Here is a 12,616-nt window from a genome sequence, read left to right as displayed (position 1 = left end):
AAAAGTAATGTTTGTTTGATTATACACACTGAAAATTCAGAGAATTAGGAAATGTGTTTTAATCCTATTTTCAAAACTATTCTCATAAACAGCTATATATATATTATATTTTAATTACCTTAGGTTGGGTCTTCCGATGAAAGATCTTACAGATATAATTTTGAACAAAATTCAATGATTTTGAGAAATAAATAGGAATTTATGTAGGTAATTATATGACATTGAAAAGAAACATTAACTATGGAATGCCTACAAATCCCCTTCCTGAAATTTACAAATCAAATGTTAGTCCTGTATCTCAAGACTAAAATGTAGTTTAACTATTTAAAGTAATATAATATAGTATAATGCATTGATATTTTTCAGCGTCTGTAATGGCATTAATATGTGCTATTTTACTACCCTCAATGAAGCAAGGTGTGTATGCTAAAGAAAGCAAATCCAACCCAGAGAGTGGAATTACAGGTAATCTTAAATTTGATTGTTCTGAGTTTTTAGATTTTAAACTATAATTTGATTAGCCTACGTCTCAAACTCATCTACTTCTTCATTTCTCTTTCTTTCTGTTAAGTTTTAACTCCATAAGTTTCCTTTAAGGTTATACTAGGACAAATGTAATATAATAATTTAGTCGTTGTAGCGATTCTGTTCATTTTACCTTATAATCATTGTTTTGAAACAATTGAGGATTGTATTTAAATGGTTTTTAAAATTGAAATACCACATGGTAACATTTCTACAGGTGGATCACAATTTTAGGACTGTTTGCTGATTCTATCATCTGCTCAAATGGTATCAAATAGTGAAATAGTTTATAAACAGAGACATGCCCACTTAGTATGGTTCAGTTGGCTTTGTTGTTTTTTTTATCCTTACAAAAGGTCAGTTTGGTTCAAGCAAAACCTATTTTTCATCTTCTAAAATATTGACTCGGTCCCAAGGCACTTCACCTCTCATTACAATTATTCTATGAGGTATCAATACTTCCCATTCAATCCAATCAGTTTTAAATGTTTTTTCATCACTCCGTAATGAAAGTAACTATTTTTTATAACAGCTGACATCAATGAAAGTAGTCGTTTCCCAAGCTCTAATTTAGGGAAAATCAATCAGCTGATTTTCCCTCGCTCTAAATTTACTTTCCCTCTCTCTCGATTAGTTCTCCAATTTTACTCACTACACGCGCAACTGTTTTGTTACAGTTTAATTTAATGATTTGAATCAGCTGTATGTATTGTTAAAGGATGTTTTATTATTTTATTTTGATGTTAAAAAATTTATTTATAAAAATATATGTAGGTTTCCTTTAAAATATTTTCATTTATTTTCATGTTTTAAAAATTTATCGAAAATATACGTAGGTTTCCTTTCAGAAGATTTTATTTTATGTTGATGTTTAAACAAATTAATTGAGAAATAAAATAGTTGTAATATTACTGAGGTACCTATGTTATTCTGTGTTTGTGTATTTTTGTGTGATGAAGAGTATCGTTTATAACTCATACCGAGAGTTATTTTCCGGCACTTACTCCATTATTCCCGTCCTTGGTTTCACCTCGTACGTGAAAATAGCTGTCACATACTCGGCTTCGCCTCGCATGTGAAAAAACCCTAAAAACATTGAGCACGCACCGGAAAATGCTACTTCCGGTCCTAGTAATGAAATATATACTATTTTTTGGACAAAACAAAAAATTATAACTATAAAGATGCAACCAATATCTTAATGCATATATGAAAAATCATTCTAATGAAAACTTTTGTACCCAGAAAAAGAGAAAACGTACAGCTACGCAGTGTGGTTATTGCTCCAGGACTTCAAGGAAGCCTACACAAACCCTTATGTTGTGAAATGGTGCATCTGGTGGATTCTGGCTACCGGAGGATTCCAACAAGTAAGATAGATATCTCAACTATATTTGTCTAACATTATCTCATGTATAGTAAAATAATACTTCAAAAAGGTAGAATAATGAGAAATTAATTCTCCACATGTTTTTATTTTTATAAAACCTGTATTGATTTCTAATTAATTTTGCTCTTTAATCTAACCTTACCAAACTCAGTTTCATTATTTCATTATAATCATTTATGATGACATCAGCCATGTTATTCCTCGTAAACTTCACTTTACACAATAGCTTGTCAACATACCTGCAGTGGTCATAATGTCACCAAGTGTCGAAGTACATTTTACGCAGATTTGCTTTATCAGAACACCACTACTTAATGTTTATTGGCTATTGAAAGTTATGAGCGGCCAACTATGTTACATTAAAACAAATTTATGTTTGGTTGGTATTTTGTCCTAATAAGCTTGTCAAGCAAGTTTCACATGATAAAATTTGATAAATTGACTCTGGGGTTTTTTACGAACCTAAAAATAACTAAATCCATGTTTATAAAAAGCCACCATTTACTATGTCTTATGTTTTGATACTTAAGTTATTTTTAGAGGCATGTTTCCCAGATTTCCCTTTACATAATTATAATACTTAAAAAAAATAGCAATCAGAATAATGTTTTAATTAGAACACAACGAAACAACCAAAAACAAATTCAAAGAACTGAAAATTGTAACAGTATATGGCAAATATATTTACGACACAATTATTCTATAAAAAAAACCGCTTGAGCACTTCTGAGACAAATTATCACCCTTACAAAGCTCGGCATAAATAATTCCTTGTTTCAAGTAAGCATAAATTAAAATTCTATGAAAAAAACATCCTATATAGGATTAACATTTTTTAAGCATCTCCCTAATGAAATCAGAAATGAACGAATCAGGAGGAATTTCATGAGAAAACCAAAACATTATTTAGTGGAGAAAGCGTTTTATTCCCTGGAAGAGTATTTTTCCACCTCCCCTCTTAGCGTTAGTTGATAATTTACTTGGTTTTTGCTTTTATTTTCATTTACTAGTTCTAGGTTTTTAATTATAATAATGGTCTAAGATATGCACATTTGTAAATTATTAATTTAAGATAGATTTAGTATACTCCATTAAATGTACAAAACTGTACTTTATGAATAAAGCATTTTGATTTGATTTGATATTATTAAGTTAACTGATCATGATGAAAACAGTCATAATCACATTTCTTTTAAAGAAGAATTATTTAACGAGTGAGTTGCAAAAAAAAAAACAAGATGAAGAGGTGGGTTGTTAAATTAAAAAGTTTTGAAACTGCTGGATACTGTTACTTTTGTACTTGATTCTGGAAATTTTTAGCTCTCCTAAAAAGTAAATAGTCTTACAAAGTAGTATCTATCTTCGTATATAGGAGTAAAAAAGAAAGTCTGGCCATCAAATAGCGGATGTTATCCGCAGCATTAGCCCTGTTTTAGTCAAACACTTAAAAGCAATTTGACCATATTGTCAATAAGATGAATAGGCTAATAGTACTATTCAGGTCACTAACCATTTTATCAAGAGATGGTTCTAAATTTTATACAAGTGTCATGTGTTTCCTGAACATCTGACACACACCCAACTTCATTCATGTTCTCAAAATCCCTACATTTGAGAAAATCAGTCCAAAGTTTAGGTGTATTAACTAAGTAAACACAACACAAAAGGCCATTTTTGGATATTACAGGAAGTTAAATCTTCTCATTGTTTACGATGGCTTCAGCATCTGATACTATTGCCAAGAAAAGAATAACCCTTTGATAATATGTTCTGGTGTTATAGGTGACTGATTACTATATCCAAGTTCTATGGTCAGAAATCAATCATGGAAGTCAGAATAAGTACAACGGAGGGGTGGAAGCTGTGAATACCATCGTTAGTAAGTATTGTACTAATATTTACAAAACAAATAACTATATTTATTTTCTCGAGAGTTGTTGAGTTCTAGGTATGCATTATGGTTTATTATGCAATATTTTCATAAAATTTTCAAACAGCAAAACCATAAATTACAATGTGAAGATGATTGTTTTAGGCTATTAACATTTACTCTCATGATGTTAGTGAAAGTGCAAGTTTCAGTTTCCATACATAAAATTGGTAAATTTTCTATATTTAAAGCAATACTTAAAGTAAAGTTTGAAAAGATTTTTCTTACTGACCTTTCTTCTAGCTGATTTCTTTAATCAGCTGCCATAAATAATTTAAGCTGTAAAAAAATTAAGTAGAAAGTTTAAAAAAGTAAAATCCAAGGTGCTTGGCGATAGAAGCCTAATTTCCCTCATGCCAATCAAACAGAAAGAGCCAAACGGCAAACATTGACTAAAACACACTATCGATCTTTTCCCTGATCAAGATCCCGATCTGAGCAGGGTGAAGAGAGATGGGAGGTAAATATAAGCAAAATTTCAATCCGGACATTTCCCTGAACAAGACAAAGACTAGACAAGTTCTACCGAGTGCGGAAAAAGGGAGTTTAGAGAGAGATGGAGAGCATGTGTTTTTTTTTTGTTTTTTTTTTTTTTAAGGGAGAGGAGGGAAAATGCTTTTACGCACACAGGTAGCCAGCCTGTAGTGTGAGACTCCTGAATCTATCGCAGACTACTCACTAAAAAACCCCCTCTACTCTGTTGGACACAGACCTGGAATTGTTTGTCACATTACTTCAAGTCAGGCCAACATGTTACCTAAGCCCTCAGGGCTCTCACCGTTTATGGCATTTGGATACTTTAAGACCTACACCGCATCCCGGTCAAGGTCGAGCTTCTTGGCGCGGAGAATACCCTGGATGTAATGTGACACACAGGTCCAATTGTCCTCACCCTCCGTCATCATCGGTATGACCGTGTCCACCGACAGCAGTCCTACTAACTGTTGAGCCTCCAGGCGGGGCCTTTCCCAACGCTGGCAGTGGAAAAATGTATGTTCCACGTCATCGGGAATGCCTGGGCAGTATATGCAATCGGGTGACACGGCTTTGCCCATCCTGAACAGGTACGACCGGAAAAAGCCGTGACCCGTCAGAAATTGGGTGAGGTAGAAGTCCACCTCTCCGCACCGCCGATTAACCCAAGGTTGGACTTGCTTTATCAGTCGCCTGGTCCAGCGTCCCCGAGTCTCCTGTTCCCAGCTCTCTTGCCACAGCTGGTAGGTGCGGGTGCGTTCCTCTGTTCGTGCCTGGTCCTCCCCACGGCGCTGATAAATTGCTTTTCTCTCCGCCGCCAAAAGTTTGACGGGGATGACTCCAGCAACCACCAGGACGGCGGGTTCGGACACTGTTCGGTAGGCGGATGCAACTCTTAGTGCTGCCTGACGCTGCACTCGGGCAAGCCGCATCCTATATACCTCCTTATTTAGAGCGTCTGCCCACACCTCAGCACCGTACAAGAGTACGGACTGGACAGAAGACATTAACAGCCTTCTACGGCTGGACCGAGGCCCTCCGACATTGGCCATCAACCGGCTAAGAGAGGAGACCACCCTAGCGGCCTTGTCCGCCGTACGGAAAATCTGATCCCGCCAGCTAAGCTTGCTGTCCACCATAATCCCAAGGTACTTGGCAGAACGAACGGCCTGGACTTCAACGGCCCCTACCCTCAACGGCACGATGGTGTCAATCCGTTTTTTTGTTAATATCACGATCTCAGTTTTGCTCAAAGCAAGCGAGAGACCGTGGTCTGTCATCCATGCGTTTATAGTACGCATAACTCGGTTCAGCTTTAGCTGAGCCAGCTCAACGCTACGTGCAGCTATCAAAACTGCAACGTCGTCCGCGTACCCAACCAAAACAGTTTCCTCAGGCATTTCAGACCTCAGGAGGCTGTCATACGCGACATTCCAGAGGTCCGGGCCGAGTATGGAACCTTGGGCAGCACCGGAAGTGACACTCATCGTCCGTGGGCCCTCTGTAGTGTCATACAAGAGGAGGCGGAACCGGAGATAATCCTCTATGATACGCATGAGGTATGCCGGGACGTGAAAGGTGTTCTCCAGAGCATCCAGCATATCGCACCACCTCGCCGAATTAAATGCGTTTCGCACATCGAGAGTGACGAGCAGCACAACCCTTCGAGAGTAGTGGTTAAAATCCTCAGCTCTCATCACGGCTTGCTTCACCTCTTCAACAGCGTCAACCGTAGATCGCCCCATCCTAAATCCATACTGCCGAGGGGACAGGTCCCCCGCAGCGACTACGGCTGAATTCAGTCGGGAACGTATCAACTTCTCGAGGACTTTTCCAGCCGTATCCAACATACACAGAGGTCTGTAAGAGGATGGCAGGTCTGGATCTCCCTTCCCCTTCCCAACAAGCACAAGCCTAGCTGTTTTCCAGCACGAAGGGAAAACTCCTTCGACTAGGCAGGCATTGTACATGCGTAAAAGGATCAAGGGGTTAATAGTCAAAACCTTTTTGAGAACTTCGCCGGGTACCCCATCGGGTCCAGGAGCCTTATTGTTCTTCAGGGATAGGACGGCCGCCTCCACCTCTCCAAGACTGAAAAGTGGTACGTCATCCACCCTTCCGAAATCCCGCAGTGGGCGCAACGTGTGAGCCGGGAAAAGGGACTCGACTATCCTCTCCATAGTGGCCCCATCCATGACGGAAGGTGGAGAGCGGGTGCCAAGTTTCTTGGTTACCAGTTTGTAACCCAAGCCCCACGGATTGGAATCGATATCGTCCCTTAATGTCTCCCAGCAACTACGTTTACTCCGGTTGATGGCTCGACGAAGAGACCTCCTAGCCACTCTGTAAGCATCCGACTTACGACGTCTGTCTACAGGTTCTCTGGCCCTGGTAGCAAGTCTTCTGGCTCTCAATGCTGACCGACGCAATTCCGCAATCTCGGCAGTCCACCAGTACACAGGTCGCTTATTGCACCGGGATCTTCCGCGAGGCATAGACTCATCGCAAGCGGAGACGATTAGTCCCATCATGGATGTAACTAACACCTCTGCATGAGCCACACTAGTTGCGGGGGGAACCACCGGTGTTCCTCGTAAGATGGCTTCATTGAATTTTGCCACGTCCAATTTTTTAATATTCCATCGAACGGGCACTTGACGAAACGCGGCTACTTGTCTCTGATGACCATCCAGGACATCAAAAATAATGTACTGGTGGTCACTGCCCGTGTAATCCTCCAGAACTCTCCAGGCTCTGATCCTTGGCAAAAGGGACTCAGATGCAAGGGTTATGTCTGGGATCGTTCGGAGAGCATGTGTAAGTAAGAGCGCAGAGGCAGTTATAATAAAAGAGTAGTAAAACATGAAATAACATGTTTTGGAATGATAATTTTAATTGTCTTTAATAATATTTGTGTTTATATTAATTTTGAAAGAATTTAAGTAGGTTTTAACATCAATTACTTAATTCAAGTTAAGCATTATTGGTATCATTGATTTAACGGTTTCAACATGTAAAATACATTTTCAACCTTCACCAAACAAACCACAAAATTACAACATAAATGCCCATAATATACTACAGAAAAATATTACCCAACATTTATTTATTTTACCAGTTAAAGAGTTTAATATCCATATTAAATTAGAAGTATCAACGCTAGCGCAGGCGGCCGCTCAGTGTGGCGCTCCCGACGACGTAAGGGGCAAAAATATACCGTGACACACTATCATACATCACTCCATACATCGGACCGATCTTTTCTTTGATCTTTCGCTAAAAAACCGCCTCCAGAGCGCTCATCTCCCTGCTCGGCCTGATGTCTGGTTCACTGTCTGAATCGTTGTACGGACCCCTGTCACACTTTCGAACATGCTCCCTTCGACCTCCCTTTTCTCCGTTTGGGGAAAAGATCGATAGTGTGACACCGTCTTTAGTGATTTATAGCTTTACCTGAGCAGGGAATCGTGTTGCTTGTGTCCAAGGCAAAAAGTCACTTCTCTGAGTTCTACATCCAAACAAACAACGGTTTTAAGCAGTTGGATTATAACATTTGTGATTTTCCAGCTAAATCAACATGTGCCATTAATATTTCTTTTTAATTTCTTGTGTATATAAAGTTAAATTTGGTGTGTTCCAGGTGGCATTTCTTGCTATTTAATCGGAAGTATTCAAATAGACTGGAGATTCAGAGGTGAACTGGTTCTTGGAATCTGCACATTGTTCAAGGGAATGTTTCTGCTATTTAATGCCACCACATCATCCATCATCGTCTCATATTGTATATACGTCGCTTTCTGTATGCTGTTTGACATTATGAGCGTAGTTGCCAAGTAAGTTCAATCTCACACCTTGACAAGTATTATTTGTATTGATACGGACAAGAGCAGTTTGTTAATTTGGTAATAAAAACGTCAAAACAGGGTCTAAATTATGAGTTGGTATTTTTTCCCTAAGATACCAGATGCAACCACAGATGAAATATACTCACTTATATATAGCCTATAGCTGATAACAAAGCTAATAAACAAAAGTGACAGCTGGACTCACAGTCCACAGCTGATATAACTCTTCAATGTTGTAACTTTACTTAGGAGATGATCTCACGTGCTCTTTGCACTTGTCAAATATTTGATAGCTATTCGTGGAGGTTTACCTAAAACACAGTATTTTTACTGTACATTTCAAGGACTAAAACCATAAACTAGGACACTTATTAAAGATTCCATTTCAAGCTTATTAATCTACAGGTGTGAATATCAACAATTACTTGTTTTTGTTATTTACTACAATAAGGTGTAGATAAGTATTTTAACAGTTACAAGGGGGGTTCAAAAAGTCCTTAGTAAAAGATATAAACACCACTCATAGTATTGCAAATAATTTGTTTACAGCCAACTTCACAACTTAAACAGCTGACAATAGTTATTTGGGCAACTAGTGAGCAAAGTGAGCAATTGACTCACTCGAGAGAAATACTTACTCATGAGCCGTAGGCGAGTGAGGAATGGTTTCTCGAGTGAGGCAATTGCACTTTGCACTCGAGTTGCACATTATATTTTTCCTACAGTTACCATAAAACAAATAAATTGGTAAAGAAACGTGACATATTTTTACACAGAAATAAACTTTTAATAATTAATTTTTTAATAATTAAAATTTATTAAATTAACTTTTAATAATTAATAATTAATTCCGCGCGCATACAACCTTGTCTGCATGTTACACGCTCACTATTTCGTGCCTTCACGTTGCAAATCTGGAGTGAGTGAGACAAAGTACCTAATTAGAGTGAGACAATGTTAACATTGTCTCACTGGTGAGCGAATTGGCCACTTTGCTTTCTCAAATCAGTGAGAGAACATGTAAATTGTTAGGTAACTGTAGGAAAAGTATTTTGTAAAATTCATCAGCTGATTTACTTCCTAACCTAAAAAGTGGCTTGGTGGGTTAATTTCATGTCAGATCATGAGGTCATCACTAAAATAGAAGAGTATTTCAAAGACCTTTCAAGCTTGTAGTATTTGGACGGCATAAGGAGGTCGGTGAAACATTTTGATAAGTGTGTTCAACATAAAAGGAGATTATGTTGAAAAATAAATCAAATTTATCCTAAAAAGTTATGTCATTCTATATTTTTCTAAGGACTTATTTAACCACCCTCATAGTAAAGTTGTGTTAAAAGATATATGGTTTAAAACACTTTTAAGTCAAACATCTTTGCTTTACAGTACTGCAAAATTTCTTTCATCCTATAATGGTTTATAGACTCATCATAAAATGAAAAGATTTTTCCACCAAATATAATTAATTGTTTTTGCTTCTCGTCTAATTATGCATTTTGATACTATTTTCCCAATCTCATTTTTGCAGTCATGTGTAAACGTACTTTTGAAAATCTATCTACTGTCAGAATATAAGCATAATTTATTTAATAAAATTTGTAGCTTATTATGCGGAAAACGTTATATTTTAACTGTCAAGTTTGTCTTATTTTGTATTACAGTGAATTTAATACATTTATTGTTGCAGTGCCGAAGTTGCTAAGCACCTGAAGAATGAAAGTTTTGCTCTCATATTTGGCACCAACACATTCTTGGGTCTCGTGTGGCAATCCCTTCTCACTTACATTCTGACCAATAAGCACATGTTTGCTTTGCCAATCAGAGAACAGGTGAGTTTTTCAAGTTTTTTTTTACAATTATAGATACAAGCAGATGTATAGACGTTAAAACTGTGGTTGTAATAATTTGAAGAATTTGTTGATATAAATAATAAATCCCAAATTTTACAAAGTTTAATGTTATTCTTATATTTGAATATTGAAATGGATGCACATCACAATTCCAATACTTCTTTATATATATATATATACTTAAAACCTTTAGAGTAGGGTATTACAAATTAGTACAGGTTTCTCTGCAGAAGCAGCCTGTGCGAACGTATGCCAACACTGTATAATCCTTAGGTCAGTCCACCATGCAAGCGTGCACCAAACACACCGACCATCCAACCAAAACTGCACAGTGCACCAAACACACCGACCAACCAACCAAAACTGCACAGTGCACCAAACACACCGACCATCCAACCAAAACTGCACAGTGCACCAAACACACCGAACAACCAACCAAAACTGCACAGTGCACCAAACACACCGACCAACCAATCAAAACTGCACAGTGCACCAAACACACTGACCATCCAACCAAAACTGCACAGTGAACCAAACACACTGACCATCCAACCAAAACTGCACAGTGCACCAAACACACCGACCATCCAACCAAAACTGCACAGTGCACCAAACACACCGAACAACCAACCAAAACTGCACAGTGCACCAAACACACCGACCAACCAATCAAAACTGCACAGTGCACCAAACACACTGACCATCCAACCAAAACTGCACAGTGCACCAAACACACCGACCATCCAACCAAAACTGCACAGTGCACCAAACACACTGACCATCCAACCAAAACTGCACAGTGCACCAAACACACCGACCATCCAACCAAAACTGCACAGTGCACCAAACACACTGACCATCAAACCAAAACTGCACAGTGCACCAAACACACTGACCATCCAACCAAAACTGCACAGTGCACCAAACACACCGACCAACCAATCAAAACTGCACAGTGCACCAAACACACTGACCATCCAACCAAAACTGCACAGTGCACCAAACACACCGACCATCCAACCAAAACTGCACAGTGCACCAAACACACCGAACAACCAACCAAAACTGCACAGTGCACCAAACACACCGACCAACCAAACAAAACTGCACAGTGCACCAAACACACTGACCATCCAACCAAAACTGCACAGTGCACCAAACACACCGACCATCCAACCAAAACTGCACAGTGCACCAAACACACTGACCATCCAACCAAAACTGCACAGTGCAACAAACACACTGACCATCCAACCAAAACTGCACAGTGCACCAAACACACCGACCAACCAACCAAAACTGCACAGTGCACCAAACACACTGACCATCCAACCAAAACTGCACAGTGCAACAAACACATCGACCATCCAACCAAAACTGCACAGTGCCGTATAAAATATACTGTATAAGACTGTACAAGCATTACATTTATGATTTATTTTTTTGTCGTTTTAGCAGAGTATCTAAACTGGGGAATAAGAAGAATAGTGTATGATAGATATAGGGCCATAGTACATACGTTAGTGCCAGTAAGCTACTTTCTAGAAATAAACCACTGTACACACAAATACAAATGAACTAACATGTTACTTTTTGTTTTAGTTTGTCTGCGTCTCGTGTGGTTTTATGGCTTTGGGTCTCGGCTATACTCTCAGAGGTATCTACAAGTACTTCTTCAGTAATAAAGAAGTCCACATTCAAAAAGTAAACGAAATAACACCAATTTGCACAACGATAAAAGTGTCTCAGAAGAACCAAACAATCCACTGACACAAGCTTTGTCCAGTGAAGAAATAAAAAGGGAATCTATCTTGTGATCAAAGGCATAGCTGCGTTCTAAGAACATTAATGAACTGTCAGGGTAATATGAAGCTAAGATCTATTTATACAATTTAAATGAATTTTTTAATTCTTAGAGGCTTTATAGTATTTAGTAATCCGTCCCTGTCAAGCTATGCTATGTGATTCCTAAATGTTCTATTTGATTATTACTGTGACTATTGTAAATATTTTCCTCTGTCCTTCGTAAATGTGATGCTAATTTGTTGAGATCGTATTCATATTTCTAACTTTGTATTATTTAGTCATCTAGTGAAATACCCGAGCTTCCTCCTCGGTGTTTCTAAGTACCTGACTCTCTTAGTTAGCAACTTTCCTTCGTATTCCATTTTATCGCTCATTTTCATAGTTTTGATGGATAAATAGTATGTTATCACTATTTTTAAAGGTCTTCTCCACATGTTTCCTCGAGCTACTTGTATAGTATTAAAGATCTGAGAAAATTTAAAATATGGGAGATGATGTATATTTATTGTAATATATGTTTTAGTTTTTATTTAATAATGTATTAATTATATGAAGTATTTTGATATATTTCTTGTGCTTCATTTCCTTGTGATTTTTAGGTAATATTTTGAAGTTTAGAATAGGTAGTGATTAATAACTAAAGCGATATTGTACAATAATTTATTATTTTACGAGTAAAAAAAAAAATACGTAAGTCACAGCAAAACTGTAGAGATAGTTTTCCGTCTGAAAAATCAATAACAAGTGATATTTAACATCTGTTCATAAAATATTAGTGGGATAAAATTTAATTAGT

At 37.8% G+C, this 12,616-nt stretch overlaps 1 protein-coding gene across 2 annotated transcripts in view; it reads left to right on the top strand.

Moving 5' to 3' along the window:
• LOC128999178 (folate transporter 1-like) overlaps nt 1-12,387 on the top strand; it is a 34,762-nt gene extending 22,375 nt beyond the window's left edge. For both annotated transcript variants that reach the window (XM_054425578.1, XM_054425579.1), the window contains exons 5-10: nt 367-465; nt 1,771-1,895; nt 3,698-3,794; nt 7,960-8,152; nt 9,852-9,993; nt 11,617-12,387. In XM_054425578.1, coding sequence (XP_054281553.1) covers nt 367-465; nt 1,771-1,895; nt 3,698-3,794; nt 7,960-8,152; nt 9,852-9,993; nt 11,617-11,784 — 824 coding nt within the window. In that variant the 3' untranslated portion in view covers nt 11,785-12,387. The remainder of the gene's footprint in view (nt 1-366; nt 466-1,770; nt 1,896-3,697; nt 3,795-7,959; nt 8,153-9,851; nt 9,994-11,616) is intronic.
• Nucleotides 12,388-12,616: the final 229 nt, after the last annotated feature.

The sequence above is a fragment of the Macrosteles quadrilineatus genome, unplaced genomic scaffold (genome assembly GCF_028750875.1).
Source record: "Macrosteles quadrilineatus isolate MER2022 unplaced genomic scaffold, UCM_ALF_1.0 Scaffold_7__1_contigs__length_78375512, whole genome shotgun sequence".
In the NCBI taxonomy this organism is placed as follows: domain Eukaryota; kingdom Metazoa; phylum Arthropoda; class Insecta; order Hemiptera; family Cicadellidae; genus Macrosteles; species Macrosteles quadrilineatus.
Note: the sequence above shows the minus strand (reverse complement) of the source record. Positions and strands in the feature narration are given on the sequence as shown.